This window comes from Tachypleus tridentatus, chromosome 4 (genome assembly GCF_004210375.1).
Source record: "Tachypleus tridentatus isolate NWPU-2018 chromosome 4, ASM421037v1, whole genome shotgun sequence".
In the NCBI taxonomy this organism is placed as follows: Eukaryota; Metazoa; Arthropoda; class Merostomata; order Xiphosura; family Limulidae; genus Tachypleus; species Tachypleus tridentatus.
This window is the reverse complement of record NC_134828.1, coordinates 104,259,806-104,285,603: the sequence shown is the minus strand read 5'-3', so window position 1 is coordinate 104,285,603 and position 25,798 is coordinate 104,259,806. Positions and strand designations below refer to the sequence as shown.

Sequence of the window (25,798 nt, the reverse complement as noted above, 5' to 3'; positions counted from 1 at the left end):
CTAACTTTATGTAATTTTTGTAGTGCATATCGAGGTATAAAAGACATTTTTAATGCTGCAGTAAATAAACGACTTCATAACGCCGAATGTTGTTGTTTTTAATTGGATATTTAACGTTTCGCTTTCTAGCTCCTTCAGGAACGTTGCACTAAAACAATAAAAACGTAACTTACAGTACAAAGCTTCAAACAGCGTAAATAATAGACCAATGTAATAAAATCATTGACGTTAGATATTTCTTTTTGATACTATTGACTGTTTTTAAATTAATTTCCGAAAATAAAAATGGGGAGTTCGTACCCACTGGGCCTGTATCTACTTATACAAAATTAACTAACACAGTTATTAATTTATTAGAATAACAGATGGAAGAGATGGGGCGAAGGTTCTGATCCCCTTAGACTCCCTCTTCTAAATCTTTACGTTCTTGTATAATATTATATATTGAAATATATGGAGGTTCTCACATCTCGATTCCCCCACTAGATCCCCGTCTGCTTATACAGCATTACAAAATACAGTTACTAATTTCTTCCACTCTAGTTGGGGGAGGGCTAAACCCTTTATGGCTCTTCCCCCCAGATCTGCGCCTGGTTATACAATATTAAATAACACAGTTATCCAGTTATAAGCATAACAGTGTGAAAACAAAACAAAATTGAAAACAATTACTCTTTATTTAATACTGAAGTAGCCAAAGAGTTAACAATAACTGCTACCAACCAGTTGCCTTCCCTCTAGTTAGCAGTTCAAAATTAGTGAAGTGGGAGATGGCCATAGTAACTTTGTAATAACAAAGACAGAACGGGTAAATTTAATGTCAAAAGGAATCAAACCCGAGACTAATTGCGAAACATTCCCCACACCCACCAATTATGTAACTTTACCCTTAACAACAACAAAGTATAATAACAATATTTCGATTACTTGGATATTCGGACTAATCGAAAACACTAATTTTGATGAGTACGTTATTTTCGTGATATTGATCGATTAGTTTATGAGAAACTAAGCGATTTAATTGGTACTCATAGGCAATCGATTAAATTACTCAGTACTAAACAAGTTGTTTAATTTGAATAAAATAGTTATATTTAATAGTATTTCTAGATAAAACAACTTTTGATAAATAGTCTAGTATTTTATGATTTGTGAAATTCTCAACTTGAATAGACTTTTACGTGATCAGGCTGTTAGGGCGCTTCATTCACAATCGTTGGGTTGCGGGCTCTAATCCCCGTCCTGCCAAACATGCTCGCCCTTTCGCCCATGGAAGCGTTATAATGTTACGGTCAATCCCACTATTCGTTGATAAAAAAGTAGCCCAGGAGTGGCGGTGGATAGTGATAACTAGCTGCCTTCTCTCTAGTCCTACACTGCTACATTATGGACGGCAAAAGCAAATAGCCCTGTAGCTTTGCGCGAAATTCAAAAGAAAGAAACAATCCCACTATTCGTTTCTAAAAGAAACCCAAGAGTTGGCGTGGGTGGTGATGACTAGCAGCCTTCTCTCTAGACATTCACCATTAAATTCGGGATGGTTAGCGGAAATAACCGTCGGTTAGCTTTGCGCAAAATTCATAACGAACTAGTTAGGCTTTTGTAAAGAATTATGTTCCAGTGAATAATTTACTCTTGGACAATAATGAATAATTGAAAATATCTTCTTATGGAATCTTATTTTTGACAGTAAAGAAAACAAAAACACGCATGTTATCAGAATAGAAGCTGAGTGATTGCTTTTAAATCTCACGAATATTTGTAATGTGTCCTTCGGATTTACAACGCTACAATTAGGGGTTCGATTCCCCTCGATGAACACAGCAAATAGCCCATTGTGGCTTCGCTATAAGAAAACACATTTTTAATGTATTGTGCAAATTCAATAATCTTCAGTGCTTCGAGTTCGATAAAATCGAGGGAATGTCCTCTATGAATGTCAAGGTATTAAAACAAGCAACATCTTAAAACAAACGCTATAAAAGCTATTGAAATATTAGGATAGTTACAGCTGTCCTCGAAACGTATTATTTTTGTTCATGAAATAAGACTGTTTTAACATAATGGTATATATATCTAGCCACAGAGGTCTTACAACTTATGATATTCAGATTGTTAGATACCATAATTTTCGCTCTCATTTTAGCGAAATGTTTTGTTTTTTTCAGAACTTGGAGTTTCAGTTGGTAATTCCTGGTGAATTCTTAGTACTGCAGTGTTTTAATAGACCTGTACTCTAATCGCTCATTAGGCGTAACTCGTATACGGTTATCAGTATCTAAAAGTTAGTTTGTCATTGTTTTTTTCCAATTGCTATTAGTCAAGTATCATTTAGTCTGTAAACGTTTCCAGTATCAACATGTTGGCTTCAGCACTTTTAGACAAGTGACGGATGAGTTGAGGAGATCTTCTGTTATATACCCTTCTATTAGTAGGTAGAGAACTATTTGTGCTTTGCGTCTAGACAGCACAGACAACATACCCCGCAGTTGCTTTCCATGTTTCTATAGGATGAAAACGGGTTATGAACAAATACTGGTATACTAAATAAAATAAATGATTTCCGTTTTGTTTTCACAGAAAATTGTAGTTATTTAGCTTCATACGGCTAGGAGCCAAAAAGAAACAAAACTATTTTCAGCCAATGAAAATGCTGTGTGTTTTGTTCGCAGGTCAGAAAGGGCGACTTTATATAGAGCCTTAAATTTAGTTCTGTATATTGCAATTTGAATCCAGGTTTTCTGCATGATTGGGAAATCTTATTGAAAAGTGCCTTTAGTGGTATAAAATGTTCGGTGTTTTATTCGGCACAATGTGTGATCAAAAATTATAACTAATATTTTGATCAGAATCCAAATTATATGTATATATAATACAACTTATACTGTCGCACGTTATTTAGACCTGTCATTGATTATGGACGTGGGTCATTGTTGCGTAGAAGGATCCAATTGAAGCTTTGTTAACTTATCAAATTATGTTTTGTTTTTGAATTTCGCGCAAAGCTACACGAGGACTATCTGCGCTACCGTCCCTAATTTAGCAGTGTTAGACTTAAGGGAAGGCAGCTAGTCATCACCACCCACCACCAACTCTTGGGCTAGTCTTTTACCAACGAATGGTGGAGTTGACCATGACATTATAACGCCCCCACAGCTGAAAGGACGGGCATGTTTGGTGTTACGGGGATTCGAACCCACGAACCTCGGATTACGAGTCAAGTGCCTTAACCACCTGGCCATGTCGGGCCTCATCAAATTATTCTCCACCCATACCAGCTGTTTTTAAATGTATAATCATTGCATAACCAGTTAGCTCTAAGGTTATCTTGTAAGGAATTATCATAGCAGTTCTCTCACATATTTAGACCATAATATACATTTTGTTAGTGTTTTGAAATATTTTGGATACATATGTTAAACTGATGGCATTATTTTTGCGTACTTGGGTTCACATTCTTCACTGTCGAAACATGAATGGCCCTTAACATCTTGAGGTCGTAGGACAGGTACTTCAAATTTAAATAATGTTTCGATTGTTTCATTCCATGCTTTTTTGAGAGTTATCCTTTCGTGTGATACACATCTGTAATATTCCAAGCAACACTGTCTTTCTGGAACGCGAGTCGTCTTTGAAAACAGGGCCCTTTCTTTCTCTTGTTACGTCACCTATTTTCTAACTAAATTTAGCAAGAGTCTTCCAATGATTCGGCGCATCTGTGAAGAAAGTATTTTGAGTAACGTGTCTAGAAAACAAAAAAAAAATTCTTTGTACACATACATGAACCTAATTATATGGAAAATTAATTATAGTCTCGATAAGGTAACCAATAGCTAGAATTAAAGATAAAGTTTGTCCGTAACTTTATTCCCATCACTTTATTGTATGATCTCTTGATTTAGAAGCAAGTTTGGTAGTTTGTAGGACCAGGTGGTTAAAACTGTCGACTCGTAATCTGAGGGTCGCGGGTTCGAATCTCTGTCACACCAAACATGTTCGCCCTTTCAGCCGTGGAGGCGTTATAATATGACAGTCACTCCCACTATTCGTTGGTAAAAGAGTAGCCCAAGAGTTGGCGGTGGATGATGATGGCTAGCTACCTTTCCTCTAGTCTTACATTGCTAAATTAGGGACAGCTAAAGCAGATAGTCCTCATGTAGCTTTGCGCGAAATTCAAACCAAACCAAATTTTTTTTTGTAGCAAAGCCATGTTGGACTGTTTACTGAGTTCACCGAGGGTAATCGAACCCTTGATTTTAACGTTTTAAATCCGTATACTTAATGCTGTACCAGCAGGGAGCGTTTTATAGCAATAGAAAAGTCGTTTTTTGCTGCCTTTGTATCTGCCAAGTACTTTTAAAGTGTGGGTATTCACGTTTTTATGTCTGCTTTTGTTCATGTAAATAAGGCAGGGGGAATAATTAATATTTTCAACGTTGTAATTTTACTATATTTGTATTTATGGCAAATCTATGAAGGCCGCATGTTGGTATCCATAGCTTTGAATTACTGAACGGAGGGAAAGCAGCCAGTCAGTAGTACCATACCACCCACCGTCCGTGCTGAGAGATCGGCTGCCACTTTTACGAAGCTCCCACAATTTAAAATATGGAGTGTGGGTGTTTATTTTATGATATCGTACAGACTCGAATCCGGGTCGTTAACTCCGAAATCCAAAGCTCTAACACAGGACCATCCAGCGTACTCTTTCAAGTGCACCCCTTAAAAAGTTACAACTCCAACGTGATTGAAGTCAGTAAACTTCATGTTCTTCCTCCTAGGGATGAGGCATTTTGTTCGTCGCTTGGTGTTTGATATATTAAGCACAAAGCTGAATAGTAGAATATCTGGACTGTGTCGTGACCGCCGCTAGGATCGAACCCCTAATTTCGGCGTTTTAGACTTCGAAATTTACCACTGACTTGCAGTATAAGAGTTTAAATCTTGCGCGTGTTAAGAAAAGGTATTTTAACATTTGGTTACTTGATTAAATAGTGTATGTAGTAATTTGGTAGAAACTACTGCATCTTTGGCTGAGTGATCTTTCAGAAGATTGTTCAATGACAGATGTAATTTTTTAAAATGGGCGTTAACACTGTCTTTCATTGGTGACATTAATTTAAAAAACAAAACTGGGTATGACTGATATATTTTGCGAGCATTTTTGGCACTCTAACAACCAATCTTGGATTTTTTTTTGCGGAGTGTTATCAGCTTCTCTATTTATAACAAGTAAATAGAAAGCACACATTTGTCAGTAGTAACACACAGAAATAACTGTTCCTCATGTCGGAAATGCTATTAAAAGAGAGAAAGGTTGTACCGATAAACAATTATTTGAACTTCTGGAGCATTAGTTGAACAAAAGAAGAAGAGGGTGGAATGTTTGAGTATTACCATTTGTATGTTCAAAATTTGATTCTGTTATAACACGTTATATTTGCGTGAATACGTACGGACATGCTACAGTATAATAATTATTGTTTTGTTAAGTGTTCAGAGGTATGTAATGAAAATATTGAGAGCATTCACGTTTAATATAAAAGATAACTATTGTCGAAGAAGAAAATTTGGTTTGGTTTGAATTTCGCGCAAAGCTACATGAGGACTATCTGCGTTAGCCATCCCTAATTTGGCAGTGTAAGACTAGAGGGAAGGCAGCTAGTCATCACCACCCACCGCCAACTCTTGGGCTACTCTTTTACCAACGAATAGTGAGATTGATCGTGACATTATAACGCCCCCACGGCTGAAAGGACGAGCATGTTTGGTGCGATGGAGATTCGAAGCCGAGACCCTCGGATTACGAATCGAACGCCTTAACCCACCTGGCCATGTCGGGCCGTTGCTTGTTGTTAAGTGCAGAGCTGCAGAATGAGCTACTACCTGCGTTGTGCTTATCACTGGGATCGAACCATGAATTTCAGTTTACAAGCACTTGTAATTACTATCGAGTTACGAGAGGAGGGTTTCTACAAGTAAGAATGTACGATTGCATTGGTTTTAAACTGTACATTATTTGTTAGTTGTTCTGAGCCAGCTGATTTGATTGGTACAATGTTGATTTTCGAATGAAGCTACTCCAGTTACGCTGCCTTCATTTTTCTTACCATATATTTGTAGTTTTTAGTAGCGGCTCATAGAAAGGCTCCGAGTTTTTTTGGTTTTTCTTTCCTCAAGTACTTTTAGCTCATAGCTTCATTATATCAAAGTCTCGTAGATTAATTTACTCTAATCCTTCCTTTAAAAAATCAATTTGAAGATAGGCTGGTAGAGGTCCTGATGTTTAATAACATTAAATCAGGTGTACGTGCGCCTCACGCTTAGTATTACTGTCGCAAATAAATATAACTAATAAAAGGGAAGGGAAGGTCTCATGGATTTGTTTGTTTAGAATTTTCGCGCAAAGCTACACGAGGGATATCTGCGCTGGTCGTCCCTAATTTAGCCGTGTAAGGCTAAATAAAGGAAAGGCAGCTAGTCATCACCACCCACCGCCAACTCTTGTGCTACTCTTTTACCAATGAATGGTTGGATTGACCGTCACATTATAACACCCCTACTGCTGAAAAGGCAAGAATGTTTGGTGTGACTGGGATTCGAACGAGCGACCATCAGTTTAAGAGAGTTGAGCGCCTTAACCACCTAGCCATACCGGGTTTGAATTTGTATTTAACACTGTTACATAATTAAGTTTTTTTCGTGGCCTTTGCTGTTAGTATTAAATAACAAAATAATTTTATTGTAGATAAATGGTCCAAAAATTGGCGTGTATTGTATGATAGCGAGTTTGGTAGAATGCGAAATGTTAATAAAGATAAAAATCGAAGAATTAAAAGTAAGCAATAATACAAAAATATGTAGGTTATACAGTATTACAACAGTGTATATTTATGTATAACGAATTATGTATCCTCCCCAAAAAATGATAAAAGAAACAGTTTTGTCGAGACTCAGGCGTTACGTCAGGAAATAGTTTCATGAACACTCGGACGTAGTTCGCCCTCATATGACGTTCTTATAAATATAATTTATAAAAGTTACGTTTATATATTATCATTTTTTAAATTTTAACATTTCATTTTTTTCAAGAAACTGTAAACCTGTGTTTTTGTTTTGTTTTTATTTACCATTTATTGTCGTACTGTGGAGTCATCGTTCTGTTAAGTGTTTATTGCCGTACTGTGAGTCATCGTTCTGTTAAGTGTTTATTGCCGTACTGTGAGTCATCGTTCAGTTAGCTGTTTGTTGCCGTACTCTGGGTTATCGTGCATTTAGTTGTTTATTGCCGTACTGTGGTGTTATCGTTCAGTTAGGTGTCTATTGTCTTCATTCAGTTGGCTAAATGTGCGTAATAAGATAATTTTTATGAGCGATGATGGTAGAGGCTTTGGTCACTTCGGGCCGAAGTAATTTCCGGTTTTCTATATGTCATGTTGTTTTGTTTTTTTCTTTTTACTATTGATTGTCCAGGAGAAATAATAATAATAAAAAATTCTCGATCTGGTAACATAAGGTACTAATGGCTTAGTAAGTCGGTGCTACTTGTACATCCTATGAACATCTTGTGTGCTTTAGTGTTATGTATCATGCTTACATTTTGAAACTAAAGCGTAAATAATTCCGTTATTTGTAATATTATGACTTGGTATACTGCAGTTGCAGTAATGATGGGGTGATGTGATGATGTATTCGGTTTGTATACATAAAGTCTGCAAGATAACCGAATATTATTGCCCTTTTGTGAAAACGTGTGTTATAAAAGTTATTATTTTCAAACTTGGTTTTAAGCACATTTTATTTTTGTTAAGCATTATAGTGTAGAAACACTAAATAAAAGTGCCCCATAGTGACTCAACTGTGACTCTGAAGGCTTATGATGCTAAAAACTGAGTTTCGATACTTGCGGTGGACAGCAAACCAATCAACCTGAAGAAAATCGTTCCGAATCAAGCAGTGGGAAATGTAGAATTAAAAAAAAAAATTTGGACCTTGTCAGAAAAAAAACAATAAATATTCTTGAAAAATAATGTGAACGTTCATTTTTGCCCGTGGAAAAGTCTTTTGTTAACAGAATTGCTGTGCTGCTTAAAAAAAAAAGTTGAGAAAGAAAGCGAATGTTGTTATTTATTGATGTACAAGAGTTCATTCTGTGGTCTAGATGGAAGATAGTCACGTGATCTTCAGGTGCGTGCTGCAGATCGATCCAGGTGGAATTGTATCATTTTTTTTAGTGTTTCCTGTAGCGAACTTCTGGCTACCAGGCTCAGCGGAGCACCCGGGGAGTAAATACTATAGGCGTTCGTTTTTATGGATTGGGTCGTATGATGCTTGTATGTAATATCATTTTATCTGCAACATTATAAGAACCATATAAAATTGAATAAGATTGTAAAGACAGGAAATTGAGAACTCGCTGTCGATAAAACAATTAATGTCGATTGTAAAACCGTGTATGTTCTCTTAATTTTCTCCCATTAGGCTAAGAAAATTGCTTGTTGGAAGTAACAACTTGTAGTTGATTATTCTTTTAAAGATAGATTCCACTAGTTGTCGGCGACTGTGCTTCACTCGTTAATTTTCAAATACCAATTTTTTACTCTTTTTTTTTTTCTGGCTTAATTACATGGTGCTGTTTCTTTTATAGATTCTCATTTTAAGACGGCTACATATGTTGTTTCTTACAGCTTTGTTTTAAAGCCAAACAGGGAAACTATATAAAGTAATTTTCATTAACGTGACACGAATGCCTCTCTGAAGTATGTAACAATAATTTGTATGCGACTTGTAACGGCTGTTACAATCAGTTCACTATAGAATTTGCTTCAAAGACATTTCTGTACCACTAGGGGTATCAATCACTCCTACAGTTCCACCTCTGGGGTAGCAGTGAATGTAAACAATGTAACATATCTGAGAAGCTAAGCAGCCATTCTTACGTTTTATAGTTGCAAGGCCATTGTCTGTCGTGCAGGGAAGTGTTGACGCCTAGAATAGTATCGCCAAATATTTGAGAGTGCTTTAGTGTTCTATGTTGGTAGTACAACGCGCTGCAACTTGGAAAAATAATTAATTAGAAGAAATTAAAGAAAGTAAAGAAGCACTATGTGGTAGGGGTATGTGGTTCTCAGGTGTTTACGAAATATCAAAATCCATTTGCAAACTTGGGCTTAATTAAATAAACCAGGTAAAAAATAGTTACTATACAAGTTGAATCTGATTGAGGTGACCTTTTCGAGGTACTTTGTATCAAATATAATCGCGTTTAGAGTGTTTGCCATTTTACTTAAAACTATATTATTAACATTTTAACGGTGTATGTAGTTATATTAGTTATATCACCGCTGTATGCGTGTGTGACGTAAACAGTACCATTTGTGGGTTTGTAAAACATATTTGAGTCTGCATATATAACCTGGTAATCGATGTCTAAAAGTATTTTTGAGCGCTGAAATCTGTCTAATATTTTGACAATGAACTAGGTCTGGCATGGTCATGTGGGTTAAGGCGTTCGACTCGTAATCCGATGGTCGCGAGTTCGAATCCCCATTACACCAAACATGCTCGCTCGTTCAGTCGTGGGAGTGTTATAATATGACGGTCAATCCCACTCTTCGTTGGTAAAAGAGTAGCTCAAGAGGTGGCGGTGGGTGGTGATGACTAACTGCCTACCATCTTCCTACACTGCTAAATTAGGGACGGCTAGCACAGATAACCCTTGAGTAGCTTTGCGTGAAATTAAAAAAACAAACAAACAGACAATGAACCAAAAAAAGGCTTATATTTGATTACTTTTTGGACAAACAATACACCATATTGTGCAAAAGCGTGAGATTTCAATGATTTTCTAACAGATCGGTTTATATATTTGATTTTCAACATTTGTACAACTGTCTGTTGAAAAATCATTTTTTGGTAATATATTCTCAGTGCACTGGCTGATAAGTACGAATGAATGTAATTGGTGAAACTGTCACTGTTTCCTGATGTGTTTTTTTTTTCTGTAATAGCTAATAAATTCGAGTGATTTTTAATATTTTCTCGCAATTCGAGATAAGAAACATGAATGACTTGAAAATTTTCCACGTTTTGGCTGATCAATTTCTACGATTAATGTTTCATATTTGTTCTGTTACATTAGACAGGAGCTACTAAAATTTTATAATTTCTGTCCACGTTAAGTAAGAAATACGTTTCGTCTTTATTATTTGTGTGTGTTATGGGTAAAATATTTGTTTAATTGTACTTGTTAATAACCTATTTAAGGAGTCTGCTGTGTAATCGTAGTATTGTACTGTTCGCTTAATAACAATATTCCCTCCTTGTGCGACTCAACTCTGCGGTTAGAATGCTGTTCACAGTGTATACAAATATTTCAACATTAAGAAAGATAAAATGATACATTTACTCATATTTTTAATTATATAAAGTATTTATATTTGCTTAAGCTATTTAGTATACTCTCCATTTCTCCTAACTTTTTTAAGCAAGTGTATTGTGCGTATATTAAATGTTCCGATGCATTCTACTTGGCCCGTCATGGTCAGGTTAAGGCGCTTGACTCGTATTCTGAGGGTCGCAAGTTCGAATGCTCGTCACGTCAGACATCTTCGCCCTTTCAACTGTGGGGACGTTATTATGTGACGATCAGTCCCACTATTCGTTGGTTAAAGAGTAGCCCAAAAATTGGCGGTGGGTGGTGATGACTAGCTGTCTTCCCTCTTGTCTTACACCGCTAAATTAGGAACACCTACAGCAGATAGCTCTCGTGTAGTTTTCAGCGAAATTTAAAAACAAGGTCATTATACTTTACGTTTCTTCTAAATATGGGTGATATTACGTCGTATTTCTGTTTTGATAATGAGGAAACTGTCTGATTAATCAGGTGATCCTTCTATTTGTGTACTTTTCATGATACTCATTTAACATTTTCCTTTACCTGACACGTGCAGATGCGTAGTAAACCGAACTCGGGTTGTATCTTTGTAAGCTTCAGTGCTTTCCTAATACTTACAACTGAATATAGTTTCTAACGAAGAAACACTAAATTTGTGCGTGTGTGAAGATCCTAATACCAAGCTTAATGCTTTTAGAATTAATATTCGATTAAACGTGGTTTCATATTTTGTTAACGGCCTAGTGGCTAGCGTAACCGTACATCTGGTGTTCCATGGCTCGTGCTGTTTTAGCGAAAAGAATAAAGTCTTTTGAACCATGAATGAATTATATATTTAATAGTTAAATCGTACAATTCGGTCTGACAAGAGCAGTTCGAAAGTTGGCGGTTGGTAATGTTGGCTAGTTGCCTTCTTGTTTTCATAGGAAGAGATGGTCACGGGTTTGAATCCTGTCACTGAACATTCTCGTCCTTTCCGTCGTATGAACGTTATAATGTAATGGTCAATTCAACTGTTCCGTTGGTAAAGTGTAGCACAAGTGTTGGCGGGAGATGATGTTTACTATCTAACTTTCCTCCAGACTATCACTTGAAAATTAGGGGCGGTTAGTACAAATAGCCTTCGTGTGTCTTAGCGCTAAATTTAACGAAACTAACAAACAAAATATTTTATTAAAGTTTGTTACTGATAATCTTTCGTAGTTTTTTCGTCCAGTCTGTTACTTGATGCGCTCGACAAGATTTCTTCTCGTGTCGGATTTTAACAAATGAATGAATGACACCAGAAACTTCACATGTCACTGAGGCGATGAAACTAACGAAGACAACATTTATAGAGTTCATTATCGACCAATATTCGTCTGTTTTCGTTGTCTGGTTATTAAAGAAGCGTTCTCATACCAAAGAACACCACAAGTCTAGAAACAATAGCCCCAATTTTTTTTCTGCCCTTTATCTATTAATTTGTGTTCAAATATAAAGTGTTTTTTTTTTTACGATATATTCAAGTTCATTGTACTTGTTAGTGTCTTCTTTTTGACGCGGTTTCTTGTTTCGATTTTCCATTATAAAAAATATGACGATTATGAATTGTTTCTAATCTCCTTACGTTGTGTTTGTTATATGCTCGAGAATGATTTATTTTATATACCAGATATACTTCGGTAGGATCTCCAAAGGTTTTATGTTTTAAGAGTAAATTACACTAAAATTAAGAGTAACGAATAATTTTATTTTTTGGTTTTGAAATTCGTATGCCATGCTGTGTTGTGGCCTACAGAGTGTATAATTCTTCTCGTGATTCATGTCATGCTCACGTTTTACTGATTCACGACGGTACAAATTGAAACGTTAAGTGTTCTTTATGTGACATCATTTTTTGTGTGTACTGACTGACACAACACATTACTCTATTGTGGTGCGAGTGATTAAAATAGGTGACCTTTCCAAGTGAGGTTCGGCCCTCTTCCTGAGAAATTAGCAAGGAAGGTGAAAAGCTTCTGAAAAGAATCGAATTTATTTACATTTGGTATTCACTGTTCATTCATTTTCATGTTATAAAATATAGTCACTGGACATGTGAACCTTAACCCTGAGTAGTTTCATTATTGGGTTAAATTTAAAACTAAAGAAAATACAACAATTTAAAATAGTAGCTAATCTCCTTACCTCTAGCTTATATGTAATGTAAAAATTTTGAATCGCAAAATAGGAACCAACTGGAGATCGATAATTCAATTATTAACTGAAGGCTATATTTCTCCAGTCACAATTAACATTAAATAGAAACGTTGACAGACACATGTTCACTAAATTACTGTTCATTGAGTCGTTAGTTAGTCTTAAATACTAATTGTGTTTAAAACAGTAAAATACCGAACTTAACAATCATTGCTTATATCCCTAAAGATTTGTAGCGCTTCCATTACACGACATGATACATCAGTTGAACATCTAAGGAGAAAACTAGGGAGATTTTCTTAGTTGTGGTACGTTGTATTTGAATACACAATGTTTATAAAACATTAAGACAGTGCTATGTATATACACTAATTAATACGGCTAAGAAATCTGGGTGGGCGACTCGGATATTAGGTTAGGTACCTAAAGTTCTGTACGAATCTGATAGTCATGCGGGGCGTCTCAATGACTGCGAGGTTACACTTAAGTGTATTAAAACTGATTTACAAAACATGACATTTATCAAATGCTTCTAATAAAAAGAACATTTTGAGTCGAATTGTCTGGTAAAAAATGTTAAACCGATCGACTTGTCCAGTGAAGGACACTAGATCTAGCGACGCTTTCTTAATGTGATCATAGGAGGTTAGAACGTGTTTTAAGTGCTTGTAAGCAAATAAGAAAATTCACATACAGATAATTAAGCCACGAACAATACTGTATAAGGAAAGGTTCTGAGATATGACGAATACATTTCCGAAATGCCTTTCCCTGTGTAATGCACAGTACCAACCACCCCTACCTTACGTATAAGGTGACGTCGCCCTTACTTCCTTATACCTAATTTTATTTTTGCATTGTTCATTGAAGCTTAAAGAAAGCTTCCCATGCACGTATACGCATTGCTCTTTTAATTATATAGTTGATGCATGAGCCACGTGAAAAGTTGCAAGACAAGGTAAAGTCCAAAAGACAACTTTGTAAGTAGAACCCATACATCTCGCTTTCCAGAACACTTCACTTGATAACATTTGTTTAGCATAATAGAGAATACGATAGGGCTAAAGCATAGGTGTTTGTTTTGGTCTTTCGTGCCCTAAACGTTAAGTTATATTTTGTGTTCAGTGACAGAAATGAACATGGCAGAACCCTAAATTGTACTATAAAATATATAAAGGATTAAATAATCTTCCGTATTTGCAACTCAGAGTTGAAAAATATTATACTGTTTATTTAGTAAACTAAACGATTACTCGTGTCTTTCTTTGTGTATCTGTGTGTTGGAGAGTAAAGAAACGGATACATGGTACTGAAATGAGAGTTTACACAAATAGAGCTACAGCCAGTGGTGGCGCCAGGATATGTTAATATCAATATGAAGTATAGATGGTAAATTATAATATAAATACCAAGGTACATTTCAGAAAGGTGTGCTATTTTGAACTGCGTTTTCAATGCAGTTTTCATTGGAAACTCGTACTCTGATTAATAATTCATTATTACAAATTAGAAATAATCTGTTTATGAAAATATGCGTATATGTAAAAGAGGAAGCTCACCTAAATTCCACCTAAGGTAATATATAATAATAAAGAAAATCAAGATTAGCTTAGATTGAACATTTAATATACCATTAGGAGTAAAGACACAAATCAAAAGAAATATAGCATAAACACATAGTTTACAGAGCAGAAACGAATTATCCCATGTGAAGTTAATACACTCAGAGGAAAAGTAAGGTCATTATCAGGCTAACTATCTTTCATCTTAATGAAGACGTTGAGTTCTACAGATCTCTGTCTTTTTTATCTTAATTGTTAAGCAACAACGACGATTGTGTTTTCCATATTTTATGAATATATGTAGGAAACAATATTGGGGGACTGAGGGGGCTTTGCTCATTTTGGGGGGCTTAAGCCCCCCTTGGCGCCGCCACTGGCTGCAGCCTTTGTGTAAAAGGCCATCGTATGAGGAATCTCAGATTGCCATCCCACCAGTAATGGTGCATCGGCCTTGAACTTTGTTATTAGGATTTCATAATTATCACACTAAAGTAAAACATTTCTCAGGCACTTTTAACAGGTTGTATCAGAAACATGAAGTCTCGTATTGCCCGTTATTACATGTGACTTCTATAAATCTATTTATTTCGCGAAAGTCACTTTAAATGTGTTAAAAAGAGAAACATAAATTCATCAAGGCAGAAGAGTACTGTAACTGAAATAGTGGGCGTGGTCTGTTTGTCATCATCTCCCAGTACTCTTGTCTTTATTTGGAGTAACTTTCCATGTTCGTTGAGTTTCATATAGAAAACCGGAAAAGACTGCTGCATTTCCAATGTTAGGCCACATAAGTTACCAGAAAACAGACAGTGAAGTTTTTCTTAATGTTTCCACTCTAAGAAAATGCTGCCATTATAGTTTGGACGATTTGTTCACAATTCGTGATTTGTATCGTAACTTAAAGCAAGAATAAGTTAAACAAGGAAGAAGAGAGAGAGATTCAACCGATCGTACATTGTAAATAACTTACGATTAGGGACAATTGTAGGTTGATTCACGACTGTAAAAAGATTAATGGGTTTCGACAATATACCGATAAGATGTGAGGATGTTAAGATGTTTGTGTCATCCCACTTTCTTTCATAGGATGAAAAACAGAGACGTGGTTTAGTAAAAATCTGTTAGTGCAAAAATGTTCACTTTTAGTTGACGAACTATATGAAACTACGGATTGACTTACATTCGTGTGGTTTAAAATTCAATATTTTTCTCGAAATAGTTATTGACCGGTTCTATGTGTCAAAATAAGTGAGACGATGGTGTTATTTGTCAGTCTGACATCTCACCGAAACGTCAAGTGTTAAGAGCCAAGTTTTATAAAACTCCATAATAGTTCCAGCACTCTAAGTTGTGAAAACAAACTTATAATTATTTTAATCTTACTCGTTGGTAGAATAGGTAAAGGCGTCACTCAAATATCTTTATTTCCAGCGTACACCTTGAAAAAGGATCTAGGTCTGCAAATATGTAAATGTTTGTTTGGAATTAAGCACAAAGTTACACAATCGTTTATCTGTGCGCTCTGCCTGCAGCGGGTATCGAAGCCCGGTTTCTAACGTTATAAGTCTGCAGACGTGTCGCTATGCCGGGGAGGAAGGAAATGAAGTTAAAATCTCAGTTATATGTTATATGTGTTGAGAAAAGAAAAGTCTTAGCGAAAAGAAATATTTATTCCATGATTTCTGAGAAATAGTAAAAAATATACTATCTATGTAATCAAGTGTAGAAACAACAGGTTCAACAGGAGTATCACTTCTAATCATAATATCAGCCACTGTATGAAAGTCGTATGTGATGATAAATGTTTGTTTGTTTTTGAATTTCGCGCAAAGCTACACGAAGGCTATCTGCGCTAGCCATCTCTAATTTAGCAGTGTTAGATTGGAGGGAAGTCAGCTAGTCATCACCACTCACTCACTGCCAACTCTTGGGTTACTCTTTTACCAATGAATAGTGGGGTTGCTCGTAACATTATAACGTCCTCGTGGCGAGCATGTTTGGTGTGACGGAGATTTGAACCCGCCACCCTCAGTTTACGAGTCGAGTACCCTAACCACCTGACCGTGCCGAACCCCTCTCTGGCTTTGTAATGATAGAGGTTACACGTGTAATGTGTTTCATGTAATTTAACATTAATCTTCTCTTGATCACACACATTAAAAGTCCTGATTTGTTTTGTTAAGGGTGTGTGACTCCCAAGAATAAACTTTTTTTTTCTCTTACTTGCCGTATTTTAGGCCTTGCGTGATGTATTCGCATTTTTCAGTAGGGGCGGGAAAAATCGTGGGTGAAAAATAAAATGAGATATTTTTTGTATAGGCGCTACACGATCAGTGTACTTACTGGAATATGAAGTTATTTGCTGAATTTAACAGGGGTAAGTATGACTGTGCTGACAAAAAGATAAAATGGCGATAAGAAAACCTTGTACCAGTTACAGTATAACCTATGTCAGAAATAGTCGTCCTTTTCTTAGAAACATTACGTTTGTCAGGATGTATATGACGGTATCTTGACAGATTACCACATAATGACTTTTTTATACAATTAACTAGAACAAGAAGCTTTCATTATCACCCCAGAAATACTTTAACACGTTTTTTTTTCTTCTACAAATATTTGGTTGCCTTACTATATCATACTAAAACGTCTCTGGGAAGTGTTAAGTAATTATTTTCAAATCATTTGAGTTTCTACAACAACGGGAAGAATTTTGGCAAGAGTTAGGTCGTCATTTTTTCCCCATTTTTGATACAAGTATAATTTTGCAACTGTTAGAAATTAATTTCGGAAACTTAAAACTATGATATTAATGACACTATAAATGATTGTTAGATTTGATGCCAGTTCTTTGTTTTTAGGTTTTTACTTTATCTGTAAACACATACACATACAGAAAGGTAGACTGATTCAGTCATGAGATTGAAACCCACTTGTGGTGGATATTGATGAAATGCATTTTCAAGAATTGTGATTAATGTTTAGCTTCTAAGAAATTAATTTGTCTTTTATCACCGGAATTCCACTGTAAACAGGCTCACTATGACATTAATTTTATGAATTTCAATCAGGTGAGCATTGTTTCTTTTAAACAGTAACCCTTGTAGCTCATCAGGCAGGCTGGGATATGACAGCCAGCCACAGAATAAATATATTCTGTGCTAAAATGTAGCAGCAGTGGTCGAAACGTAATTTCTATGAACATCTTTTTCTGTGTGAACTGGGTTACGTTGGTGAGTTGTAATAGTTATAAGTTATATTTAAGTAATTGCACATCAAAAATAGGCTTATAATGTTTATTGACTTCAACTTGTTTATTTATTCTATCTCAAAATTTTTTATTATTGTTATTTTATATTTATTTATCTTACTTGAATTAACTTCTAACTAGCAAGCTACTTTCATTGTTCCTGAATTGGCTAAAGCAACGAGAGAAAACTGTTATCAATTCTAAGAATTGAAAATAATGCAACTTCAGAGTAAGAATAATGTATAAAGATATGTTAACCACACTATATTAGCAACGACTTTCATTATTGTAATTGTTTGGCTGCTAATGTTCCTCATGTGTGAAGTCGTCTAGCCTAGGGATTGGCAGGTGAATACGTGAATACATAGATCTTCAAAGAAATACCATATTGCAAACCCCTTAATAACAATGTCATATATAACGATTTGGATAAAAAATGTTTTTCGTTCACCCATGTAGTTTATTTTCAGATTACCATTGCAGTATTTGCTGTATTAGAATAGCTAGCTATCCATGATTCACAAAACATTCGCTGTAATTTCTCTTATTCTATCATTTTCAAGCATGGCATTTAAGCTACGTTTTATTGCAAACATTGCGTGTTATATCAATAAATCTAGGTTTATTTGGATAAGTTTTACACGGTTACACAAACAAACTTTATGAAAACTACAAGTAAAATAAACAATAAAGTATAGTAATGGTATTTAATTGTGTGCAGAGAATAAAATGGTTGAGTGTTCAATTTATGACACCGATTTGGAAGTTGAAGAAACTTGCAAGAACAAAGGACAAAACTCGTACTAAATAAAAAGTAACTAAAATGTATTTTTAGCAGTCTTCGAAACAAGCCGAAGCTAAATGATTCCAAAGTAAAGTAAATGTAAAGTTGTGATCAAAGCAAACCTAGCGGGATATGCAGAAACGTCCGATTGCATGTTCACAAGATGATTGGCATAGGATTTTAAACGAATGTTTTCATGCATATATTACACCTAAATAAAACGAAAGACCCATAGCAGTTGTATTTAGTATAATATTAGTTTTTAAGAAACTACGCGTGAATTAAGTGTGTGAAGTACTTTGGAACTAAAAATATCTAAAGTCGAAATTGAAAACAGTCGTCACGTAATGACAACGACATCGTACCATCGTGTAGCATACTAGTTGCTTTAAAAAGTTTAACTAAGCAAAGAACAGGTAAAGTTATTCTATATATAAAACTCAATATGCAATTCAGACTCTTCGCACTTTCAAACGACATAAAATTTGTAGTGTATGATCGAAACTTTTGCGAGAACATTTCCGAACAGACAAACGCAAGCGTATTGTTTATGCAGATGAAAACTGCCTGAGAAGTCGGAGTATGAAAATGGTAGTACTGATATGTTCAATTGACATATGTTATATTCATTCCGCTAATGTTTGTGCTTACTGGCATAAAGATGAAAATATTCGACGGGCAAGGGTAATGGTATATAAGCCTAGCGTACTTTTATTCTTGTAATTAACGTATAAAGTACCATAAATATTAACGATAACGTTATGGACTAATTCTCAGTTGCAGGCAGCGTAGTCATATAAAAAACTGTCATGGTGTGAATCATTTTTTTTTAAACTGGCGAAACTTGATATAATTAATTATATTTGTCACAAGACATTATGTTAGGCCTATTATATTTTTAACACTGCATTCCTACTCTAGTTCATAAAGAATTTTCAAGAATTAGAATAATATATACTAATAGTATTTTAACCACGCTATATTCGTCGTATCCATTGCTGATGATGGGTTTCCCTCAGTCCAGAACTCTAGGCAGGCTGGGATACAAAGAACACAGTACTTATTATCATACACGCTTCTATTTTCTGAAAATTCTTTAGGGACTAGATTAGGAATATAGTGTGAAAAACGTATTAGGCCTAACATAATTTCTTATGACAAGTATAATCAAATGCAAGATGTTCTGAAATAAGTTGATTAACAAATTCTGTTTGTATTGTAATAGTGTAGTTTTCCTCGTTGGTGTGTTATTTTAAATTATCTGATGAAAATAATTCAACATCCTGTTTAAGTAACGCTGATAAATAACTATTTGCATTCTTAACGCTTCTACAAACTTGAATACCTGTACGCCACCACAGGCACACGTTACAAATGACGTTAAACCTAAAACAAATCAATTGATTTGTACAAAGTAACCGCAGTAGCAGCAGTACACTATTATAAATTGATCCATTATTTGTCTTGAATTAAAATTTTACCCACTTTACAATTATCTTGTAATTTAGCATCGAATGTGCTACAAACTTTTACGTCATATTTATAGTTTTCTAGATGTTTTAATCTATCTTATTTAATAAACCTATCGATCTTAACCCCAGCTAGCAAGTTTATAACATTAAAATATTGTTTGCAATAATATCTTTTAAGCAAGGATGAATAGGACAACGGTGATAGCCTGTATATTTAGTTATAAGATGTAACGTGGTAGCCATTTGTTATGGAACAGTTTAAAGTGGTCAGAGTACTGTAATTATTTAAACTGTGTAAGCTTGTAAAGCCTGGTTGAAAGCAGTCTCAGAGCTATATTATTAGTAAATAAGTGAAATGAATTTTAGGCTTACTCGCAGACCCTATTTATGAAAAAGGTACAAACTGCAAATTATTTCTCCTAACAATACTCTCGTTGTAATAGTGGAAACAAGCTATAATACTGAACGTTTATGTTGTTTAATAGTGTGTTAGGCGTTTGTTCAATTCTACGAGTTGTACTGGCCTATAAAGAAAATAATCAGCATTGTAATTGTATCAGACGGAGGCGTCGTTAGGCACTGGCACACAGTGCCCGTGACTCAATTCTGTTAAACACTGACACGAATTCCCAGTTGGTATTTTGAAAAAAAAAAAAAAAAAAAAGGCAAAAAACAATGATCAATATCATACTGAAACACCGAAAATTCCTGCGCCTGTGGGCACACATACATTTCGGGTAGTTGCTTTGGTGTAATGTCAGTTTTTTGAAGCAATTTATCACCAAGGGTGCTAGAAGATCGAATAATCCTCCTTCACCCTGCACGTAGTAATAGGTATTTTCGGAACATAGTGGTGTATTGTTTTGGCCTAATGGGCTGATGTAAATAGATCAGCTTCTGGCTGTAAGTAAATTTAAATGTAAATGAGGCAGAGATGAAGATGGCCAAGGCCCATGATGTAGGTATAAGCAACTCGGTACCAGAACAGAACATTCAATCAAACGTGCCTTTTCAGGATCGGGCACAGATCGTTGAATCGAGTAACACTGACAGGGATCTAAAGATCCGATGCCTGAAATGAGATTTAATGTGGGAGGAAACGGAAGTACCCCGAGTAAACCTACTCTCACTAGACGGGAGTGAATGGGCCTATAGGCCCAACTCATGAATCTTTTTAAACACTGACTCCTCTGCTATCAAACAAAGGCACACACAGAGGAAAAGAAATCAGTAAAACACTTTGTACGTATAATGTCATGAGCTCTACAGTGAACTTCCAAGATAATTCATCCCAAACAGTTACTTTTTGTATAGAATTCACATTAGAAACAAGACATGGAAGTTATGTTCTGAAGCAGTTTCTCAATGTTTTTCACATTAGAAATAAGACATGGAAGTTATGTTCTGAAGCAGTTTCTCAATGTTTTTTTAATATCATTCACCCCTGTTAGTTTTAAAATGAACTCAATCCCCCACTTTCAAAAATTACAAAAGAGTACTAAATCTGAATGAAATGCAAAATCCTTTATTATGACTTAAAAATACATTAAGCTATGACAAGAATGAATACAACATTAAATAAATGTATTTATGAAACTACAGTTTAAAAAAAAACTAATGACCTTTTTGCTTATGAATTTGTTGTATAATTGATAATGCTTGTTCACCCTTATTTTGATATTAATAACTCCTGGGTGAATTATTCATCCAGCTGAGAACAATTGTTCTAAAGTAATCATACTTTCTTAATAAATAAAAAAACTATGCTTAGACATGTGCAGAGAAATTATTTGCATTTCCAAGGAACCTTACTGAAAGGAAATCTTTATCATCATATTTTTTTGTTTTTCTTTACGAATTGTAAATAAATGTAAATACAAAATGGCAGTTTTGATTCTGAAATATGTTTGAGTTAAAATAAGGTTAGAATTTTTATTTTTACTTTTAATTTCTAAATTTGACGTGCCAGTATGCACTAAACACCTGAAAGGTGATAGATGGTTTTCATAGGATTAATTGTGGACCCTAGCTCTTTTGTGGTGATGTGTAGGTCACCACTGGGAGCAACACCACCAATTTTCAAAATTTCATGTAGCTTTTTTTTAATAATCTCTTTTTGTGATAATTGATATTTGTTACAGAAAAAAATATAAACATCTATTACTCAAGTGAAAAAAGTTTACATTAATCAACTAACGTTTTCATTAATTGAATTAAAATGCTTTCTTACCCTTAAATGAGTTTGTATTGTCACGTTTTGTCTATGAGCCAACTTCATGTATTGACATTTATTCACTTTATAAAAATACATTTTGTTTAAATTAATTCCACTTCAATCACCTCTATACTTGTGGAAACTGTAGCCTTAAAATATGTATTTCACACCTGTTTGTTTTTATTTATGTCTCATAGAAGATTACTATTTTGTACATCTTGGGTGTTTTTTTTAATGATAATAGGACTTTTATTTACCTAGGTGTGTATGAATGAGTGTACGGTATGTTTGTGGTTACATAAATGTAACATAATTCCACTCTTTGACTGGGCATGTAAGATGAATCACTTTTACAACATTTGTTTACTATTTATTAACATTAATGTAGCTTGCTTACTAAGCCTACATTTTCTTTCCATTCTTTCCTGCCTGCTCATAAACCACATTTATTTATAACTTTTAACTTTGTAGTGGAAACTGTATTTAAAGTAATTTTACATATCACTAAAAATTAAAGTGTGATTATAATTAACAGTGAAAGTGAAAGGTGTAATAACTAATATTGTTTGGTATAATGTTTCTATTATAAAAGTTAAATAGTATTTTTCAATATATAATGAACAGTGGAAGATCCTAAAACAATCATTGTTTCTTATGTGTTTGTATGCAATGTTCACTATGTTTGTACATTATTAAAACTAAATTTTTCAGTTTTAATACTACTTTATTACTACTAGTTTCTATATTTCCTGTACAGAAGAGACTGTATGTGTGTACCATGCCTGACTGTTTAATGGTTTTCTGCCTTTTTAAACTTTAAAATTTTGTTAAATAGTAAATTTCTACTTATTGTAGAAATTTATATATACTACCTTAAACATATTTATTGTTGAAATGAAATACAAGTTTTGGCATTAATTGGTGATTAAAATAACATTGTTTTTTTGTAAACTATTAGAAACAAAAATTGAAAGGGAAAAATAATTTGGTCCACATAAAAGGCTTATAAAAAATTCTCTCTCTAGGAGTGGGGATAAATTAGCTAATTGGATAGAAGAGAAGATATATGAAAGAAAGCTGAGGGTTGTTATTTATTGAATGGAGTTCAGTCAAACTAGATTAATGTCACACGTTGGATACCTTAAGGCTGAGTTTTAGGACCATTACTCTTTTTGATTTACATCAGTGAAATAGAGGAAGGAATGGTTAATAAATTACTTAAGTTTGCAGATATTAGGGTCTTGGCTGTTGCTGGCTGTGAAGAAGATGCTGCTGCTTTATAAAAGGATTTAAATCATCTACTAACTGAGTAAATAAATGGCAGATAGGGTTCAATTATAATGAATGCAAGATAATGCATATGGGTTTCCATAATTTGAATTATAAGTGTTTTGAATGGGAATAACCTTAATAGTGTCAAAAAAAGAAAGGCATTTTGACGTAATGCTTGATCAGTATTTAAGCCATCAAGCAGTTTGCTATTTCTAATGTTAGGGCAAATAGGATGTTAGGATCTATATACAGAAATAATGAATACACATCTAAAGAGGTTATAATTTCACTGTATGGGTCACTGGTTAGGCCTTCTTTGGAGTATTATGTTCAGTCTTGGGCTCCTTATCTTAGAAAGGACGTTGAATTGTTGGAAAAGGTTCAGAGGGTGATGTCCAATATGTAAAATGTGTCATGTGAAGCTAGATTAAAATCTTTGAACTTGTTTTATCTTGAAAACAAAAGAGTTAGAGGGGATCTGAATGAAGTGTTTTTAAGGTTGCTAAGGGAATTGATAGAATTGATTTATTGGCACTTGGATGTTCTGGAGGCAGTAAATATAAATGAGTTTAAGAGAAAGCTTGATAACTATATGAATAATAAGGACTGGCTTCATGATTTGTATTTTGTTTATTATTCGTTTAATTTATTTACATGATAGTTTTTGTTTTATAGGATGGGACTGCTGAGATGGACTAACAGTTCCTTTGTTGTCCCTAAGTTGTGTTGTAATATGTACACAAGATTTTAGAAATGAGATAAAGATAGCACAAAGACATTATTAAAAGTACAAGAAGAAAAATATTGAACAGTAGTTTGGTTAAAAGCTATACAGAATAATATACCTACAGTGGATTTTTCTTCTTCTTCCTGATTTCTCTGTATTTTGTTGAAGTTTTTGAGTATTTTTAATATTGTTTGTACAGCATTTGTAAGGCCATCATTATACAAACTTACTTCTTTAGCTTATAATTTATGTGTACTTTCAAGAATTTGTGTACTAATTGTGGAGGACGTGGTTGTTCGTAATTGTAACATGCATCTATCAGCCATGGGGAAGTTATAATGTGATGGTCAGTCGCACTATTCGTTGGTAAAAGAGTAGCCCAAGAGTTGGCGGTGGATGGTGATAACTAGCTGCATTCCCTCTAGTTTTACACTGCTAAATTAGGGACGGCTAGCGCAGATAGCCCTAATGTAGCTTTGCGCGAAATTCAAAACAAACTTAGCTGTGTGTTGATCTGGGCAGGACACAGCTTGTTCACTCAAAGTAAGACTGTCTTATGTTTCAGTTCACTTTAACTTGCTTCTCAAAGCTCTTACACCCCTTTTCCATCCATTGTAACTTCAGGTCCACCCCAAATTTAATACCTGGCTGCATGACTAAGTTATATCCAAAAATATACTATTAGAAATAGCATTATAATAATAGTTATGTGGATTGTGTTAGTACAGTTGCAACAGTGTATAAACCTTTAAGTGTATCACACAATTGCAAGAAAGAAAAGTATCCAAAATGCCTTGGCAATAGTTCTGGGTGCTTACAATGCTGAATATCCAGGTTCTGATACTTACAGTGGACAGGGTAAAGGTAGCACATTGTGTAGCTTTGTAACAACAAACAAACAGATGATACAATTCAAATAAAACTGAGGAAAAAAAATCTTTTAATTTTCTTTTTTCAACTTCAAATAACCAAACTTAATGCAGTTTTGTTCTTGTAGAAGTGCTTGTGTGTACTTGAGAAATATTTGTAGATAGCATGGTTATGTTTTTGCACTGATTTTTTTTTTTTCCTTATTTGCATGGTACAGGTTATATTGAGTGAAAAAGCAAAAGTAAATATTACACAGTGGAGAGTTTTAGTTTGGAAAGATGTGTTAGTTTGTCCAGAAATAAATGTCGTTTTTGAACAGTGAAGTTTGGAATAGTATAAACCAGTGTTGTAAAACATGTTTTAATCAAAGTAAGCACCATTTCCTTCAACACACTTTTGCCAACATTATAACAATGCTGTTTTATGTCTCTGCTCTAGAAATTAGAGTTTCGGTGGTTAATGAACCCCCTGAAAGCTTCTTCTGCAGCTGCCTGGTTTCGAAAGCATTTATTGTTCAAAACGTTGTCAAAGTTCTTGAAAAATAAAACCTGTAGAGGAAAGGCCTGAGAAATAAGGTAAATGAGGCAGAGCCTCACTTCCCAATTCTTCAGTTTCTTGGAGCATCATCATGACAGGTCTCATAATGTCAATTTTGTTGATCTTCAGTTAACTCGTGCAGAATCCACTTATCCAACATTTTCATCTTTCCAGTCACACTTAGGTGGTTGGCAATGCTTGACTTTCTTGTGCTTAGCTTTTCTGCAAGCTCACATACTGTTGGGCAAGGTGTGTCTCAGTGCTTTCCTTAATGTATTTTTATCTAAGAGTGGCTTCCTTCCACAACCTTAGTAGTCTTCAAGACTTTCATCTCCATGTTGAAACCAAAGCTGAACTGCACGTTCAATGACAGATCCTTGGCCAAATGCATAGTTAATGTTCCATGTAGTTTTGGTTGCTTTTTGTTCAAGTTTGAAGTTGTAGAGGAAAATCAGATGAGAAGTCCTTCTTATCCACGCTGTCTTGGAGGCTGTGAAACTTACTTTGAGTAGAGTTGAAATAGCAAACAATT

General features: G+C 34.7%; 1 protein-coding gene across 15 annotated transcripts in view; it reads left to right on the top strand.

Annotated features, from left to right (window-relative positions):
* The window catches only part of LOC143249816 (poly(rC)-binding protein 3-like), a 199,763-nt gene that overhangs the window by 119,632 nt on the left and 54,333 nt on the right, over positions 1-25,798 (top strand). The window contains exon 1 of one of the 15 annotated variants that reach the window (XM_076500303.1): positions 17,322-17,372. The exons of the other annotated variants lie outside the window; for them this stretch is intronic. Within the exon in view, the coding sequence (XP_076356418.1) occupies positions 17,337-17,372 (36 nt within the window). The 5' untranslated portion in view covers positions 17,322-17,336. Of the gene's footprint in view, positions 1-17,321; positions 17,373-25,798 lie in introns of those variants that run through there. 15 annotated transcript variants of the gene reach the window in all.